The sequence below is a fragment of the Macrotis lagotis genome, chromosome 1, assembly GCF_037893015.1.
Source record: "Macrotis lagotis isolate mMagLag1 chromosome 1, bilby.v1.9.chrom.fasta, whole genome shotgun sequence".
Lineage (NCBI taxonomy): Eukaryota > Metazoa > Chordata > Mammalia > Peramelemorphia > Peramelidae > Macrotis > Macrotis lagotis.
In genome coordinates this window covers 815,044,972-815,060,501 of record NC_133658.1, presented here as the reverse complement: position 1 = coordinate 815,060,501, position 15,530 = coordinate 815,044,972, and the positions used below count along the sequence as shown (strand labels likewise).

The 15,530-nt window shown below is 38.7% G+C and overlaps 1 protein-coding gene across 6 annotated transcripts; it reads right to left on the bottom strand.

Moving 5' to 3' along the window:
* Positions 1-637: 637 nt before the first annotated feature.
* TMEM126B (transmembrane protein 126B) lies at positions 638-15,036 on the bottom strand. 6 transcript variants are annotated; one of them, XM_074217025.1, is made up of 6 exons: positions 14,949-15,030; positions 13,926-14,061; positions 8,954-9,077; positions 6,222-6,415; positions 5,406-5,517; positions 638-5,179 (listed from the first exon to the last, which is right to left on the bottom strand). In XM_074217025.1, exons 3-6 carry the CDS (start codon positions 9,067-9,069, stop codon positions 4,999-5,001), a joined length of 603 nt encoding a protein of 200 aa, XP_074073126.1. In that variant the 5' UTR covers positions 9,070-9,077; positions 13,926-14,061; positions 14,949-15,030; the 3' UTR covers positions 638-4,998. The 6 variants fall into 6 exon arrangements, with proteins under 6 accessions (XP_074073126.1, XP_074073128.1, XP_074073129.1 ...); XM_074217027.1 differs by lacking the exon at positions 13,926-14,061 and adding an exon at positions 10,237-10,321 and having other exon boundaries at positions 14,949-14,965; XM_074217028.1 differs by lacking the exon at positions 13,926-14,061 and having other exon boundaries at positions 14,992-15,036.
* Positions 15,037-15,530: the final 494 nt, after the last annotated feature.

Here is a 15,530-nt window from a genome sequence, read left to right as displayed (position 1 = left end):
CATGTCATTTGGACCTGAGCATGAAGCTGACACCATACAGTTGAAGGAATTTAAGAGTTCCAAAGCAGAGAGAAACAGAGATCTGGAAGGGAAAGATGGAGAAACCCTGGGGACAGAAATGGTTGGCTGATGGCTTCTAATCCAAATATAATTGTACAATTGAAACATCCACTCTGATGGGAAAAAAAGTTGGCAGACAGGACTTAGAATGCTCCTGGCATGGCTGTGGACATCATCACTCAAAGAGCTGAATGAAATCAGATGATGCTTTTACCATTAGTTGCATGCTGCCAAAATAATTATGTACTATTTTCTTCATGGCAGCCATCATTTTGTTTTCTAAATTTGGGGACTATTTTCACAAAAACTGATAATTTCTTTTAAGTTATCTTTAAATATATTGATAAACTTGTCTCATATTCAAGTACAGAGTAATTCTTGTCAATCTCCACCAAGCATGTTTTATTAGAACCTACTTGGCAAAATATAAGAATAAAAAGATGGGAGAAAAAAATTTTAACTATACACACAGACCTCATTTTGGGCCAGTTCCTGATATTGTACCAAATACCTTCTAGTCTCAAACATCAACCAAATAATATACCTCTAATTTTTTGGAGAGGGAACAAGAATCAGTTGAATAATAGAAAATTGGTCTAATTTTTTTTTTATTTAGGATTAAACAGGTAGTTCATGAGAATGCCATATTTGAGTTAGAACTATCTCTTCATATTTTTGTGGACACAATGAAGAAATGGAGTCTGGGTGATAATATAGTTATATGATTTGGATCTTGGTTTGAAAACTGTATTACTTTGATTTATGAATTGGTGCCAAAATGGAGGGAAGTCTCAATATTAATAGGGTCCATGCCTACTTACATTTTTATCAGACACTTGGATGAAGATATCAGAATCTTATATTCATAAAATTTTATGTTTATCATATTAACTGGATAGAAAGCTAAACAATATCAGTAACATGCAAGATGACAGAACCCAGAATCAAAAAGATCTTGACAGGAAAATAGCCTAAAAACCACTTAGCTGCTGTGATGAATCTAGGATCTCATTAATGTGTACATGCATCGCAGATAGCAATGCATCCATCCTCTCATCCTGTGCAATCCTTGCCATCCATTCCTAAGAATGTGCCAGGCTTCTTCCTCACTAGATACCTGTGCAGCTCATGGGCTGTCCATGAGTTATCCTTGATTCTAATTACTTGATTAATTCTCCTTTATCTTCAGAGATGTCCCGGATGTCTTTTCTATCCTAATCATTCAAGTTACTTTGTTTACATGCCTCAGTCTGCTTTTACATGCTGTCCAAACTTTAGCTATCTTTTTTTGACCACCTAAAATTTTTAATTCTTTTCATCAAAGCATGAAATATGTAGCCATGTAGCATCATTAATGAAGATCAGTGTTAAAAATTAGGGCTCTTGTAGCTCTAAGTAGCTTGGAAGTACTGGCAGTAGTGCATAATATTCTAAATATAATTGAGTCCAATCTCATTAATTCTGGGCCCAGCTCATTGCCTATTTTCCCCTGCCAAAACACACTCATGTGCCTGCTTAATAAATGCTTGTTGATTGAAAGGCCTATTGCTATTATATTTCATCACTTTAATTTCAGCCTAGAGAAGCCTGGTGTTTCTGTTTATAGATAGCATTATTTTGATTGCTATGAATCAGAATGTTAGTCTTTAATATCTCCTATAAAACAGGATATTAAAATAATATTTAAAGCAATCAAAAATTGCTTTATAAAGATAAGGCATATATTCTGTGTCCAGTCCCCTGGTAGTCTAAGTTCCATTTTAGAAGGAAATGACACACTCACAGGTCATTCAACAGTGAATAATCTAATGAACAAGTATTTTATTAAGTACCTACTCTGGGCTAGATCCTGTACCTGCCTGCAGATGGTGGATCACAAAAATGAAAAGAGTCCTTGCTCTCAATCAGATGACATTCCATCAGAATTCACATTCTATTATATAAATCCAAACTCAGGCCACTCAGATTCACATGATTGGGGTGGCTTGTAAGAAGTTCAGCACTTTATGACAGACTTCATTGTAAGGATGTGGTGACTGGCTCAAAGTTTTCTCAGACCAAAACCTATGGTGTCCAACTTTTCTAAGATTCAAAAACAATGAAAATAGGCATACATTATCTTACAAAGAAGGATCATGTGGAATAGAGTGGGATGAGTTCTTGCAAAGCCTTCTCAGTTTTCTGTGTACTACTGCATGATTATTTTTTACTACTGATTCAAATATTTAATTCATGACCATGAAACTATATTCACAAGTGCATCATTAACTCTATTTACTTGTATAAATGAAATCAGGTCAAAATATGAAAAGTATCCATTTCAATTTACTTTTTCTAACTGGGTTAACCCTAAATTTTCTTTGCAAATATGTATGGACTATGCATCATTTGGGGAACATGGACAAAGTGGTAAGTCAAATATTAAGCAGAACGTAACATTTAAAAATATATTCATTTTTTTTGATCTAGCTTATTACCACAGTGACAAAGCTATTAAAGTCCCAATTACTTAAGCTAGGAAAAAGAAACATTAAGGTCACCTCTTCCCCACCCTACTACAACTCTCCCCACCCCCACACACTCCACACACACTTCTTTAAATCCATGGCTAAGCTTTCCACCTTACATTTAAATGATCACAGTTTTAAAATTGGAAAGGATCACAGGCATCTAGTGCTTCTAACTAACCCCTGTGATTTTATAGGAAAGGAAACTGAGAACTCCCAGAGGGTAAGGGATTTGATAGGTTCACAGAGAAGATTCAAGATTTGAACTCAGACCTCTGACCCTAAAACCAGAGCTCTTTCTCACAATGTTTTGTTCTTAAGAAATTCTAGACTCTCATCTTTTACATAATTCCTCATGAGTTTACATTGTAACAGAAACCACATCTTAGCGATATGTCATAATAGATTTCACAGACATAATACAGAAAAGAGCCTTTGATCCTTGTGCTGAATTTTTTCATCTCTAGGTTTTGTTTTTTGCAAGGCAATGGGGTTAAGTGATTTGCCCAAGGTCACAAAGCTAGGTAAGTGTCTGAGGCCAGATTTGAATTAAGGTCCTCCTGACTCTAGGGCTGGTGCTCTATTCACTGTGCCACCTAACTGCCCTGAATTTTTTTTCTCTCTACAAGGTGATGTTTCAGGAAACAACAGCTTGAATGGGGTTTTTTTTTTTGATCTATTTTTTAGCAGACCTTCTCCAATAGATCACAATAATCCTTCTCCTCTGTGAAATGTGATGACCTCTTTCAATCAATGTTTACCTATTTTTCCTTCCTAAATAACAATAGTCAGACATGTAGGAGAAGAATGGATTTGAATCAGAGCCTGTGTAGTTATGTTTGGTGATTATGATGTCGTTTAATTTGAGACTCAGTTTATTCAGTGCTTTGTATAACTTAAAAATGCTACATATTATTATTCCTGAATATTAATTATAACATTTAGGCTTTTTAGTTTAATTTTAGTTTTTTTTAAAAAAATGGCATGAATTCTAAAACTAATTTAAATAGTTTTAAAACCTAATTATTCATTTAAAAACCAATTGCTTAAATTTTCAGTGGTTTGTAAGAGGTGTAGACTTCAGAAATAATGAAAAAGTCCATAGTTAACAAATATTAATATTCTCCTCCAAATAGGCACATAAATATACAGTTGGTGGAGCTATGAACTAATTGGTATAGTCATTCTGGCAAGGAATTTGGAAATATGCTTCAAAAGTCATTAACCTATACATATCCTCAGTCCCAGCTATACTACTAGTCCCTCAAAGGGAGCTGTGAAAAGCATTCACAGACACAAAAATATTTCAAAGAACTGAAAACTTATAGAAGTTCCTTCAATTGAGGAGTGGTAAACAAATGGTTATAGGAATATAATGGAATTCTATTGTGAAGTAAGAAATGATGAAGACATGACCTAAAATTTAATTATTTAATACATTAATTTTTAAAAAATCGAGTCCTAAATCCTGCTCCAGCCCCTGCCCCACCCACTGAAGGTAAGAGCAATAGAACAGGGGCAGCTAGGTGGTGCAGTGGCTAGAGCACCGGCCCTGGAGTCAGGAGTACCTGAGTTCAAATCTGAGCTCAGACACTTAATAATTACCTAGCTGTGTGGCCTTGGGCAAGCCACTTAACCCCATTTGCCTTGCAAAAAAAAAAAAAAAAAGAATGAATAGAGAAAGGCCACTTTATACAATAACAATACTGTATAAATAAGCAACTCTGAGAGACTTAAGAATTTTGAGCAATGCCATGACCAACAAGCTTTCTACTTACCTCTTGACAAAGAAGTGAAAAAAGTAGAGGGGTGGGTGACAGTGAGTATATATGTGTTTTGAATATGATCAATATAGGAATTTTTTTGCTTGAATATTCATATTTATTACAAAAGTTGCATTTCCTTTTCAATGGGGGGTGGCTATGAGATAATTAATTTGTTAATTGAAAGAAATTTAAGTAAAAATAAAACCAAAAACCAACACTCTCCAGATAGATATTCTAGGCATTAAAGAGAAAATATATATGAAAAAGTCAGGTAAGTAGTGATGTGGATAGGGTCATGAACTTTGGAGACAAAATTCAGGCTTAAACACTAACAGATATGTGACTCTGGGCAAATCACTTTTCTCAGTCTCAGTTTCCTCTTCTGTAAAATGGGGATAAAAAATAGCTCCTAACTCATAGGGTTGTTTTGAAGATCAAATGAGATAATATTTGCAAAGCTCTTTGTAAAACTCAGAGTGTTACATTAATGTTGGTATTATTATTATCATCATTCTTTTCCTTTTCTTTTCTTTCATGGAGTCTGTATTTTAGTAAGGGACATCACATAATTTTTATTTGCACATGAATATACATTTTTGCTTATGATTTACATTTAATTCTTTTATGAAACGCTCCAAATTACATCATACATATTAATTTTTAAATCATTCAAGTTCAAGCAAGTTAAATAGTCTTTCATATATTTTATGTTGCTGGAAAGCTAGGTGTCCACCATACATAACCTGTAGGATCATAGGAACAGCCATCAGCTTTGCAGCTGATTGACAAAGTATAGTCCAGTAGTACAGACTTCTTCCTACTGGAGGTAATGGAACAGTTTCATACCTAAAGGAAAAGGAAAGCTGATTAGTTTTCTCTCAAACATATTTTCCTCAGATAGCTTGTCCATATAGCTAACTCTTATTGTGTAACTTATTTTCAGAGTAAGTATTAAAGTTAAAATATAACAATCTACAATACAAAAATATATTCCTTTGATTTAAAGTGATAACATTTAGAGAATAAGGTCAGATAAGAAAACAAAGTTTAAAAAAAAAAAAGACAGAATTACCTGACTGCTAGACGCCCATTTTTAAAAAAGGCCAAAGCAGAAGGATGAAGGACACCACATAATGCAGAAACAAAGGCACCTCTTAAAATACACATGTCTTCAGTTAAGTCACCTAGAATATAAACAGCACCATCAGCAAAGTCATGTGCAGTGAGTTTTAGTTATTTGTATGGAAATATGTCTTCATCTTACATTCCTCTATTAATTGTGTTAACTGAGTTTAAGTAAATACCCTAAGGGCATGATCACTTTTCTGGGAAAGCTTCATTAGACTAGTACCGGCTGGCACCATGACAGGAAGAGCCTAGGGCTAAATGTCCAAGGCAAGGTAGAATTGATAATAAAAGCTGAGTTCACACAAAGATACACTGAGCATAATGAGGTCCAGCATGGGAGGTGGGAAATTGAGAGTAGAGAAGTAGGGACAGGAACTCATGAAATAGGGCACATCTCCATTACAGATCAGTTGCATCTAACAAGCTCAATAGACCAAAAGAGGCTCTTTTTTTTCCTTCCTCAGACCTCTCAAGTCTCAAATCTATTTCACATTGTTCTCTAGGCATACTCCAATTTCCTTACCATTTGCAATGTCCATAATTACATGGAATACAGGGTTTTTGTCAACAGTTCATGTAATTTGGAAAAGTCTTAAATCTTTGTTGATCAACAGACTCTGAGATCGATAAAAATCCACTCATCCACCCATCCATCTATTCAACCCAAATAGCTGGGGTGCATAAAATTTTGCTATTCCATTTATAAATCTTTGTTTGAAATGTTAGCTCTCAATTTAAGTATTCCTAAATGTATACTCACCAGAACTTAAGGGATCTGATACAAGGAATTTATAAGTTATAGCTGTGGTCAAAAATGGAATTGCAGACAATGGCACAAATGTTCTAAAAGGATGCTGTTTAACCTTCATATAATGTCTGAAAAGGAAGTTTGCATAGAATCCACATAAAGCTGAAGTTGTCCCAATATACAGTGGTCCATAAGTATATATGATTCTACCAAGAAAAGTAAAGAGATGGAACAAAAAGTTAAGTCAGAAACAGTACATATTTTCTCCAACAGTCATTTCAGATCACAAAAAAGGGGATAACTTATTTAATTACTAATAATGATAATTCTCAATTTATTTTTTCAAAAGTGACAGAGAAGACCCAACACAAGGAAAACTTATGAAGCCCCTAAGCACATAAAAAAAGTTATTACTTTAATTAATTTCTTAACATCTGAAAAAGTATTTAGACTTAAAGAGTCTTGAGCAAATTAATAACTTCTTCCTTTGAAAAAGTTTTATGCCTGCTTTTCTCTTTCTCCTATACAAGATTCTTTGTGCATTTTTGCTGGGTGTTCTCTAATCCTGGATGATCTTTTCTCATATCTTGTCTTCCTAGTTCCCTACTTTCTCTCAAATCTCAACTAAAATCCTACCTTCTTTTCTAGTCCCCCTTAATTTATCTTGCAAATATCTTATTTGTATACAGATGCTTACATGCTATCTAGCCCATTAGACTGTGAGCTCCTTGAGAGTAGGAGTGCCAGTTTCACAGCAGGAGCTCAATAAATGCTTCTTGACTTGTTGCTGATTTGTTTTTACATTAGTCATTTCTCTTAAGTTGCCAGCCTCATTGGACATTTTATTGTGTAAAAGTTTTGACAGGCCTTGACAATTTTGTTGACTGAAAGGAAGCTTTAAAGACCAAAACAAACAATACTTATGAAAAACCTTAAGAGTTGACTGCAGAACCAGTGAGTTGACTTAGGGCAAAGGTTACTGCAGGACTCTATTCTAGCTGCTCATCTGCATGTGACCAACAGAAGAATTCTGAAGTTAATACATAGGGAACCTTGCAACTCCAGAAGCATTCTGTTATTACTGAACAAATAATACTCGTTATGACTTATCCGTTAGAAATGGGGATTTGTAAGTATTCTGGTCAATCACCCTAAGCTAAAGTTGAGGTTTCTCCTTGAGAAGACCCAGCTGCTCATGAGGAAGGGTTCCACAGTGGTACCAAGATGCACTTTTGGGGCAGCTAGGTGGCGCAGTGAATAGAGCACTGGCCCTGGAGTCAGGAGGACCCGAGTTCAAATCCAGTCTCAGACACTTAATAATTACCTATCTGTGTGACACTGGGCAAGTCACTTAACCCCATTGCCTTGCAAAAACTTAAAAAAAAAAGATGCATTTCCCTGCTGCTTGGGAAGGGGATACTCTTTAGAACCCAGTCAAGAAAGAAAAAAATGAACAAATTACTGAAAATTCCAGTATCCAGAGTTCCCTCCTCTCTGAAAGGGAAGAGGGGGGTATTTTCTTTAATTCTCATGGACTGAGATTGTATACTATATAATTCATCATGGTTCAATTGCCTTTAAGTGTGGGATTTCAGTATATTAGTATTTATTTCTTCTGTCTGTTTAATTTCTTTAAAAAAAACTTTTACAAATTGATATTTATTGAGAAAGTTTAGGCAAAGATAGAATTACAAAAATATTCCCTGAACACTAATCTCTGATTAGTTCAGGCACACTTAAGAAAATATGATGCATGACTGCCTAATCAGATAAATCCAACAAACATATCATTCTATTTCATTTAATCCTAAAACAACTGGAAAGATAAAAGAAAAAATATTGTATGTTTCAAAATTCTGCCACATCCCCATTCTAGTCTTAGAAAGGACACAGGATCAACCATTATAATGATTTTTGAGTCTATCTTTGAGTTTCTAACCTAGGAAATGAAGCTGTCTTAAGCACCTATGAAACCCAAAGCCTGCTGCTACAAGGGTGACTAGGTTGTGAACTTGGTGGCCTCAGGTTTCCTATCTTGTATGATCGCTTCCATCTTAGCAGAACCTAGGGCTGTTCTACCCACCTACCTCTCCCTGGTAAGTCTTTCCATTCTCCCTGGGAACAGTAATCTTCCTCACAATAGAATCTAAGCTCCTGGAAGGCAGGATTTTTTTTTTTTTGCTTTTATAAAGCATATTCAAACCCTTAGCATGTAATTGTAGTATAGGAGAAAAGATGCAGCTAGTTAGTGCAGTGGATTGAAGTCCGTACCTTAATTCTGGAAAACACAAGTTTAAATCAGATTTCAGGCATATCTCATGGATGATGTGAGGTTAAGTAAGTAAATACTATAAAAAGTATAGAATAGTCGTAGTAGTATATGCCTTCATGGAATTAACTCAGTTCTGAATAGGTTAAACAATCCTGGGTAGGGTTGAGAGAACATTGGGTTTGGAGTAGGAAGGCTCAAGTTTGTATCTCTTTCTGTTTCTCAGATATTAACTGAAAAGTGTCTCTTCTCCTCAGAAAATTTCTAAGGTCTGTTATGGCTCTTTTATGAACTAGCATAATTAGGAGAATTAAGAGAAATGAACTCTGTGTGCTCATCTTTCTCCATGACCAACACCTTAGTTTTCCTGGCCTATATCAGATACTTAAAAGTTTTTCCTCTATTTTTAGAAGCAAAAAATGGCGAGTGCTACAAAATCAAATAAGAGGGAATTTCACAGGCAATGATGTCTTACTGCTCTTTTCTGGTGAGGCGCCACAAATTTTTTTCCACAAGGTCAGCAGTTCTTAATCTTCTGAGTTTTATTTCTTCTGGGGAAGAATCTGACTGAATATATGACTGAGTTGCCATTCTGTAGCCTGAAAGACACAGAAACACAGAAGTAGACTACTTCATGGGGTATAGGCAGAATGAGCTCCCCATATATGGTCTAATACATTTTGGGGTAAAAAAGGGGGGGAGTAAGAAGATTAAGGCCATGCTAAACCCATTTATAACTTATATAAATGATATAATACAAGTCATAATGGAATCATAATGGTACCAAGAAATAAACTTCATTATCATTAGAAATCTGTTTCAAGTAGTTTCTGATGTTTCTTTTCTAATGTATAAGCTTTTGGTGACTTCAATTAATAGGTTCTAAACTCCGGATAGACAATTTAGAAAGCAGCTCATATAGCTAAACGAGAGTAAGGAGGAACTCGGCATGATAAAGAAAGCATTACTTTATAGTTTACTAAATCAAGTAAACTATACACCAACTTTGAAAATGTAGAAGATAAGAACAACTGGGAACATACTTTATTTTTAAAAATAAATTTTTATTACTATCTTTTAACTGCCAAAATTTCCCCCAGAGAGTTATCCTGTATAACAAATTATTTTTAGGATTAAAACATTAAGGAAACATTATGCAAAAAAGGAAAAGAAAAAAATGAGCAAAACTAAACAATACAATGAAAAAGACCAAAAACAGAAGTTCTACAAACTATGGACCTCATATTTCTTCAAAGAAGTGAGGTAGAGGTGTTTATCTTTTTGCAGTTCACTTATATCTTTCCATACTTCTCTGAATTCATCATATTCATCAATTCTTATATTACAGTAATATTCCACGACATTCCTGAACCAAAATTTATATATCCATTCCCCAATGAATGGGTATCTACTTTGTTTCTAGTTCTTCACTAACACAAAAAGTAACAATGTTTGTCCTTCATTTTCAAAGAAGACCACATCATCAGGGAGGTCATTTTTGAAGACTGTAACACCAGGGAGCTGATACCATGACAATCACGTGAATTAGATTTGAGTGAGGGGCTGCTGTCCTAAGATACCAGTTTCATTTTCTCCTCCAGAGTCATCTGGGTCCAATGGCCAGATATGAATCAGGAGGGCTGATGAGGCCCCCCCCACCCCCCAGACTGCTTCCAGTCCAGACCTTATAAACATCAACTCCAGTGGAAAAAGAGCCAGCTATTAAATTGCCAAAGAAAAGGTAAGCAACAAGCCTACCTGAATCAGTAATGCATTCCTTCAAGGTGGCAACAAGTCAAACCACCTCCACCAGAACCTCCTGTACCACCATCTTTCCTCAGACCTGGAAAGAGACAGCCCAGGACCCAGAACCTAAGAACTTTGCCATTAGCAATATTCCAGCACAGTGTCCTCAGCCATCGTCCCAGGAAGTAGCCCCTGGCAGGTGCAGCCTGGCCCATGCCCTGCTACTGAAGACCAGGAAAGAGAGTTGTGTCCACCAAAGTCCTTGACACTCTCTAATGGTTTAACATCAGAAACTGATAGGATATGAGCACTAGAAATGACATGAATTCCAAAGCCCAATCCTCATTCACAACTCCACCATTTATATACTAGAGTGTACATCTTTCCCATACCCCCAACAACATTATTTCCATCTTTGTCATTTTGCTGCATGTAAAATGAAACCTCAGGGGTGTTTTGAATTGCATTTCACTTATTAAAGATTCAGAGCATTCTTTCACATGGCATCTATAACTTTTCTTTTGAGAACTGTTCATATCTTTTGACTCCTATTTATTGGGTAATGGCTTTCTGGTGCATATGCGTGTATGTGCCCATGTGTTTGGCACTGTGCTAATCTCTTTACACATTTGATCCTCACAACTCTGTGATTATTATTCCCATTTCAGATTTGAAGAAATGGAAGCAGACAGAAATTAAGTGAGATGCCCAGGGTATACAGTGAGTAAGTGGCTGAAGTAATATCTGAACTTAGGTCTTCCTGATTTGGGGTCAAGTGCTATATCCACTGAGTTACCCAGTTGTATATGTGCATTTATCAGTTATCTGTCTGATACTTTAGATATCAAGTTCAAAGAAATTAGATCCAAAACATTGTCTGCTTCCAAAATGCATTAAATTTGCGCACTGTATATCTTCAGTTTCATGTAATTAAAACTATTTGTCTTATCTTTTGTAATTGCCTTTATCCTTTGTTTAAGAATATATATTCTCCCCAAAGCTGTGAAAAATATATCATCTATTTCTCTTTTAATTTTTAATTATCTTTAATATTCATTTCATGTATTTGAACTTATTGTGGAATATGTTTAAGACATTAGTTTAAGATTTATATTTTTCACTGATTTCTAGTTTTGCCAAGTTTTTATCACATAAGGAGCTCTATTTTAATTTAGGTTTTCAGTTACTAAGTTTTATTATTCCTAGTTCTCCCAGTCTGCTGCATTGATCAGTTTTTTAAATTTAATTTTTTTAGATTTTTTTTTATTTATTTAAAGCAATGGGATTAAGTGACTTGCCCAAGATCACACGGCTAGGCAATTATTAAGTGTCTAAGGCTGATTTGAACTCAGGTACTCCTGACTCCAGGGCTGGTGCTCTATCCACTGGGCCACCTAGCTGCCCCATTAATCAATTTTTTAACCAGTGCCTAGTATTTTTTGATGGCAGTAGCTTTATAATGCAGTTTAATGTCTAGAAGTGTTATTTCCCTTTTTTTCCAACCTTTTTTTTATGATTTCCTTTGATATTCCATATCTTCTGTTTCTCCAAATGAACTATTATCATTTTGCTGAGTTCTAATGAAGTATCCTCTTGACAGTTTGATTGCATAGCATTAAAACTGTAAATTAACTTTAGTCATATTGTCATTTGTATTATATTGGCATGACCTAGCCATGAGCACTGAATATTCTTCCAGCTCTTTAAGGAACATTTTGTAATGGGCATTATAAAAATATTCTGTGTACTTTACAGAATGATGCTTTGTACTTTGTAGTTATTTTGAATAGTATTTCCCTTTCTATTATGGTCTCTTGGATTTTATTATGTAAGATTCTGTTACTTTTTTTTAAAAAAAATTCTACCTGTTTTCCTTGATTGTCAGATAGGGAATATTCTTCTGCTGAAAAAGATTCTGGAAAAAGGAACTGACAACCCATCAAAAAAAAAAAAGATGAGGTGAAGATAATGGTAAAGCAGAATTTTGATAATGGCCATGGACCTAAAATGGAAAACCAGATAGGTATTTTTTTTTATATATACATAAATATATTTTAAATCAAAGGATATCTATATGTAGAAAAAAGAAATTGGACTTGAGAGTAAAGACATAAAAAGATTCTGAAGAGCCTGCAGGAAATAGAACTAGGACAATGCTGGTGTGTCATGTGCAATGTCTTATATAAGAAACTGCTGGTTAAAGGCAATATAATGTTCAGGGGAAAGAAAGAGAACATGTACTCAAGAGAAGGCTGGGGGTGGGGGGTGTCACAAGGAAACACTTGGTTTTAGAAGATACTCCAAACAAAGGATGTGGAGCCAGTTAGGCTCAGTCCAAGAGTCATCTACCCTACAAAGTCTTCCCTGGTCTCTTATTATTGCTACTATTCTCTATCAAATTACCTTGAGTTATCTGTGCATAAGTTTATGTCCTCCCAGAAGGAGGTAACCTTGAGGGTAAGAATTGGGGGATATTGGTTGGCATAGGGGCGCCACTGGTTTTTTTAAACTTTGTATCTTCAGTTTTTTTAAACTTTTGTATCTTGCACAAACTAACAAATTTTGTTCAAATTAATTTCTGAAGATTAGGAGTGGGAACCCTTTATGATACCTTTGTTTTCTGAACCAGACCTAAAGATTTCATTCCTTTTAGGGAGCTCCAGAAATTAAATTTTTCCAAAGCTGATAAAGCCATCTCTGCAACTAATAGTCTTAAAAGTTTTATCTGGGGCACCAAGAGGTTAAGTGACTTGTCCTGAGTCCTATAGCCAGGATGTGTCCTGACTTCAGGGAAGCTTCCTATCCACTATACCAAACTGCTTCTAAAGATGTCTTTTAGGCCTTAATAAAAAGGGGAAGATGGATTTATTTTGAAGATTAATCCCTTCTGAGACACAAAAAAAAATGCTAAAGTCTATAACTAGCCTTTGGTAGTTCTGGGGAGAATTTAATGAAAGAACAAAACATAGAACAGAAGGGTGAGGGAAATGGACAGGGAAGGGGGATAAAATGAAAACTTTAGCACTGAATTTATAAGGAATTGGGATGTGATGTTAAGCAGAAAACATTAGTTTTGTTTAGTGTTGGTTGAATTGCAAATATACACAATATGTAAATAATTGTTATAATTAAATTGAGGTTTGAGAGAATGAATCTGAGGTCATATTCTAGCAGAATTATATAGTAGGGAAAAAAAAATCCCAGCATTTTGAACTAAGGGACTTGAGTTGCTAAATTCTAATGCTTCTATTTAATACCTATATAACACTATCAGTCATTCTGATCCATATGTAATCACTGGCCCCAGATGGATATGGAAGAGAAAATGTGAGGCTGGTGACTTTACACAGCACCCCCTCTTTAAATCCAATTTACTCACATGTCATGGCATCACCTCTCCATCACTGAGAACAAAGGACAAACAACAACTCTGAGAAAATCAATGCCTCCAATTCCTTTACTCTTACTTTTAAATCTTTGCAACCTGACTTCCAGCCTTATCATTTAACTGAAATTACGGGCTTCAATGTTACTAGTGGGTTTCCTAATTAGCAACCTTAAGGACTTTTTCTTAATCTTCATCTTTCTCAACCTCTGAAGCCTCTGAAACCTTCTCTGTAACAATCATTTCTCTCCTGGTTCTACTCCTACCACTTTTCCAGCCCCTTTGGGGGATATTCATTTAGATCAGGGCTACTCACCAGGCTCTTCCAGGCCCTTTTCTCCTCTCCCTCTACAGTAATCTCATCAGTTCCTATGGATTTAATGATCATTTCTATGCAGATGATTTTTCAGATCTATTTATTGAGCTCCTAAAGTTTCTCCTGACCTCACAGTCTAAGAGAGAGACAGACAGTTCACAGTTTAATAGGGTGTAACATGAAAATCTGTGCAAGCAAATTTCGTATAGGATAAACAGGGAAGGCAATAGAATTAAAAATGTATGGGAGGGGGTGGCTGGTTGGCACAGTGGATAGAGCACTGCCCTGGAGTCAAATGTGACCTCAACCCCTTAATAATGACCTAGCTGTGTGGCCCTGGGCAAGCCACTTAACCCCATTGCCTTGCAAAAAAACTAAAAAAAAAAAGTATGGGCGCTTGCATTTTGGGGGGATATTGGTTGGCATGGGGCGCCACTGGTTACAATGTACAATACGCAGATCAAAGCACTTTGAGTTTTAGTAATTAAAGGTATCATCCGCGCTTCAGAGGATGAAGATGAAGCCTGAGAAGCGGCCCGCCGGCGGGTGGGCACAAGGTGCCGTGGAACCGGGCGGGCCGTTCCGAAGCCAGGAGCCCTGCTAGTCTGCGCAGGGAGGTAACACCGCTTACCCGCGCTCGCCTGCCTTTACAGATGCCCGGCGTACCTCCCGGCCCGGCGTGGCGACGTGCCCAGCGCCCGCGCTGGGCAGCGGAGGAAGCCCCGCCCCGGCTCATCTACCCGCGCCTCCGCTCCCGGCCGCCCCAAGGGGTCCCGCGGGGCCTGCGCTCGGGGAGATGGGTTCGAATTCGGCCCGAAGGCGCTCGCGGCGCTTTGCCATTCTTCTTGCCACTTACGACGGGCCCCGGCCCGACGTCCCCGAGCGCCCCGCGGCTTCCCCCCGTGCCCACGGCCTCCGGGCCGCGCCCCCGCGGGCGTGTGGGAGCTGAGCCCGGGCTGTGCCCTGTGGGGCCGGCTGCCCGCCGCGGCCCCGGCGCCCCGTCCCGCCCCTGCCCGCCGCTACCTCGCGGGCGCCTCCGCGCGCCCGGACCGCGCCGCCCGCTCACCGCCGCCCGCGCCTGGGCGCCGCCATCTTGGCCGCTCACGTGACACCCGGCCCCGCCCCCTCGCGGCGGGGCCCCGCCCCCTCCGGGACCCGGGGGCCGCGCCTCGGAACCTCCCCTGCCGGCTCCGCCCCGCCCCCACCGCTGACCCCGCCCCGCCCCGGCTGCTCCTCCGAGGGGGTCCCCTGGGGCGTAACCGTGCACCCTCTGCCCCCGCCCGGCCCGCGCCTCCATCTTCCAGCGTCCCCGAGCGCCGCTTCCAGCCCCGGCTGCCCCCTCCACGGGCGCCGCCCCTCCCCTGCGGGAAGGGGGTGTGGGCCCCCGAGCCCCGCGTGTCCGTGCGCGCGTGTCCGTGCGCGCGCGTGTGCGCGTGCCCGCGTGTGTCCGCGTGTGTCCGCGCGTGTGCAGCCCCCTCCGGGGCCACAGCGCGGGGAGGGCTGCGGGGGGCGGCCCCCGGGCGTGACGCGCGTGGCCCCGGATGGCCCGGCGCGCGGGGGTGCCCACCCCCCGCGGCGCCCGCTGCCCGCAGGTGCCCGCGCAGG

Coding starts and splice junctions, on each gene's coding strand:
- TMEM126B (XM_074217028.1), bottom strand. CDS start 9,069: ATGGCAACTCAGTCATATATTCAGTCAGATTCTTCCCCAGAAGAAATA. Junction 6,416..8,953: donor CGCCTCACCAGAAAAGAGCA/GTAAGACATCAT, acceptor TTTTCTTGGTAG/AATCATATATACTTATGGAC. Junction 5,518..6,221: donor ATCAGATCCCTTAAGTTCTG/GTGAGTATACAT, acceptor TTTATATTCTAG/GTGACTTAACTGAAGACATG.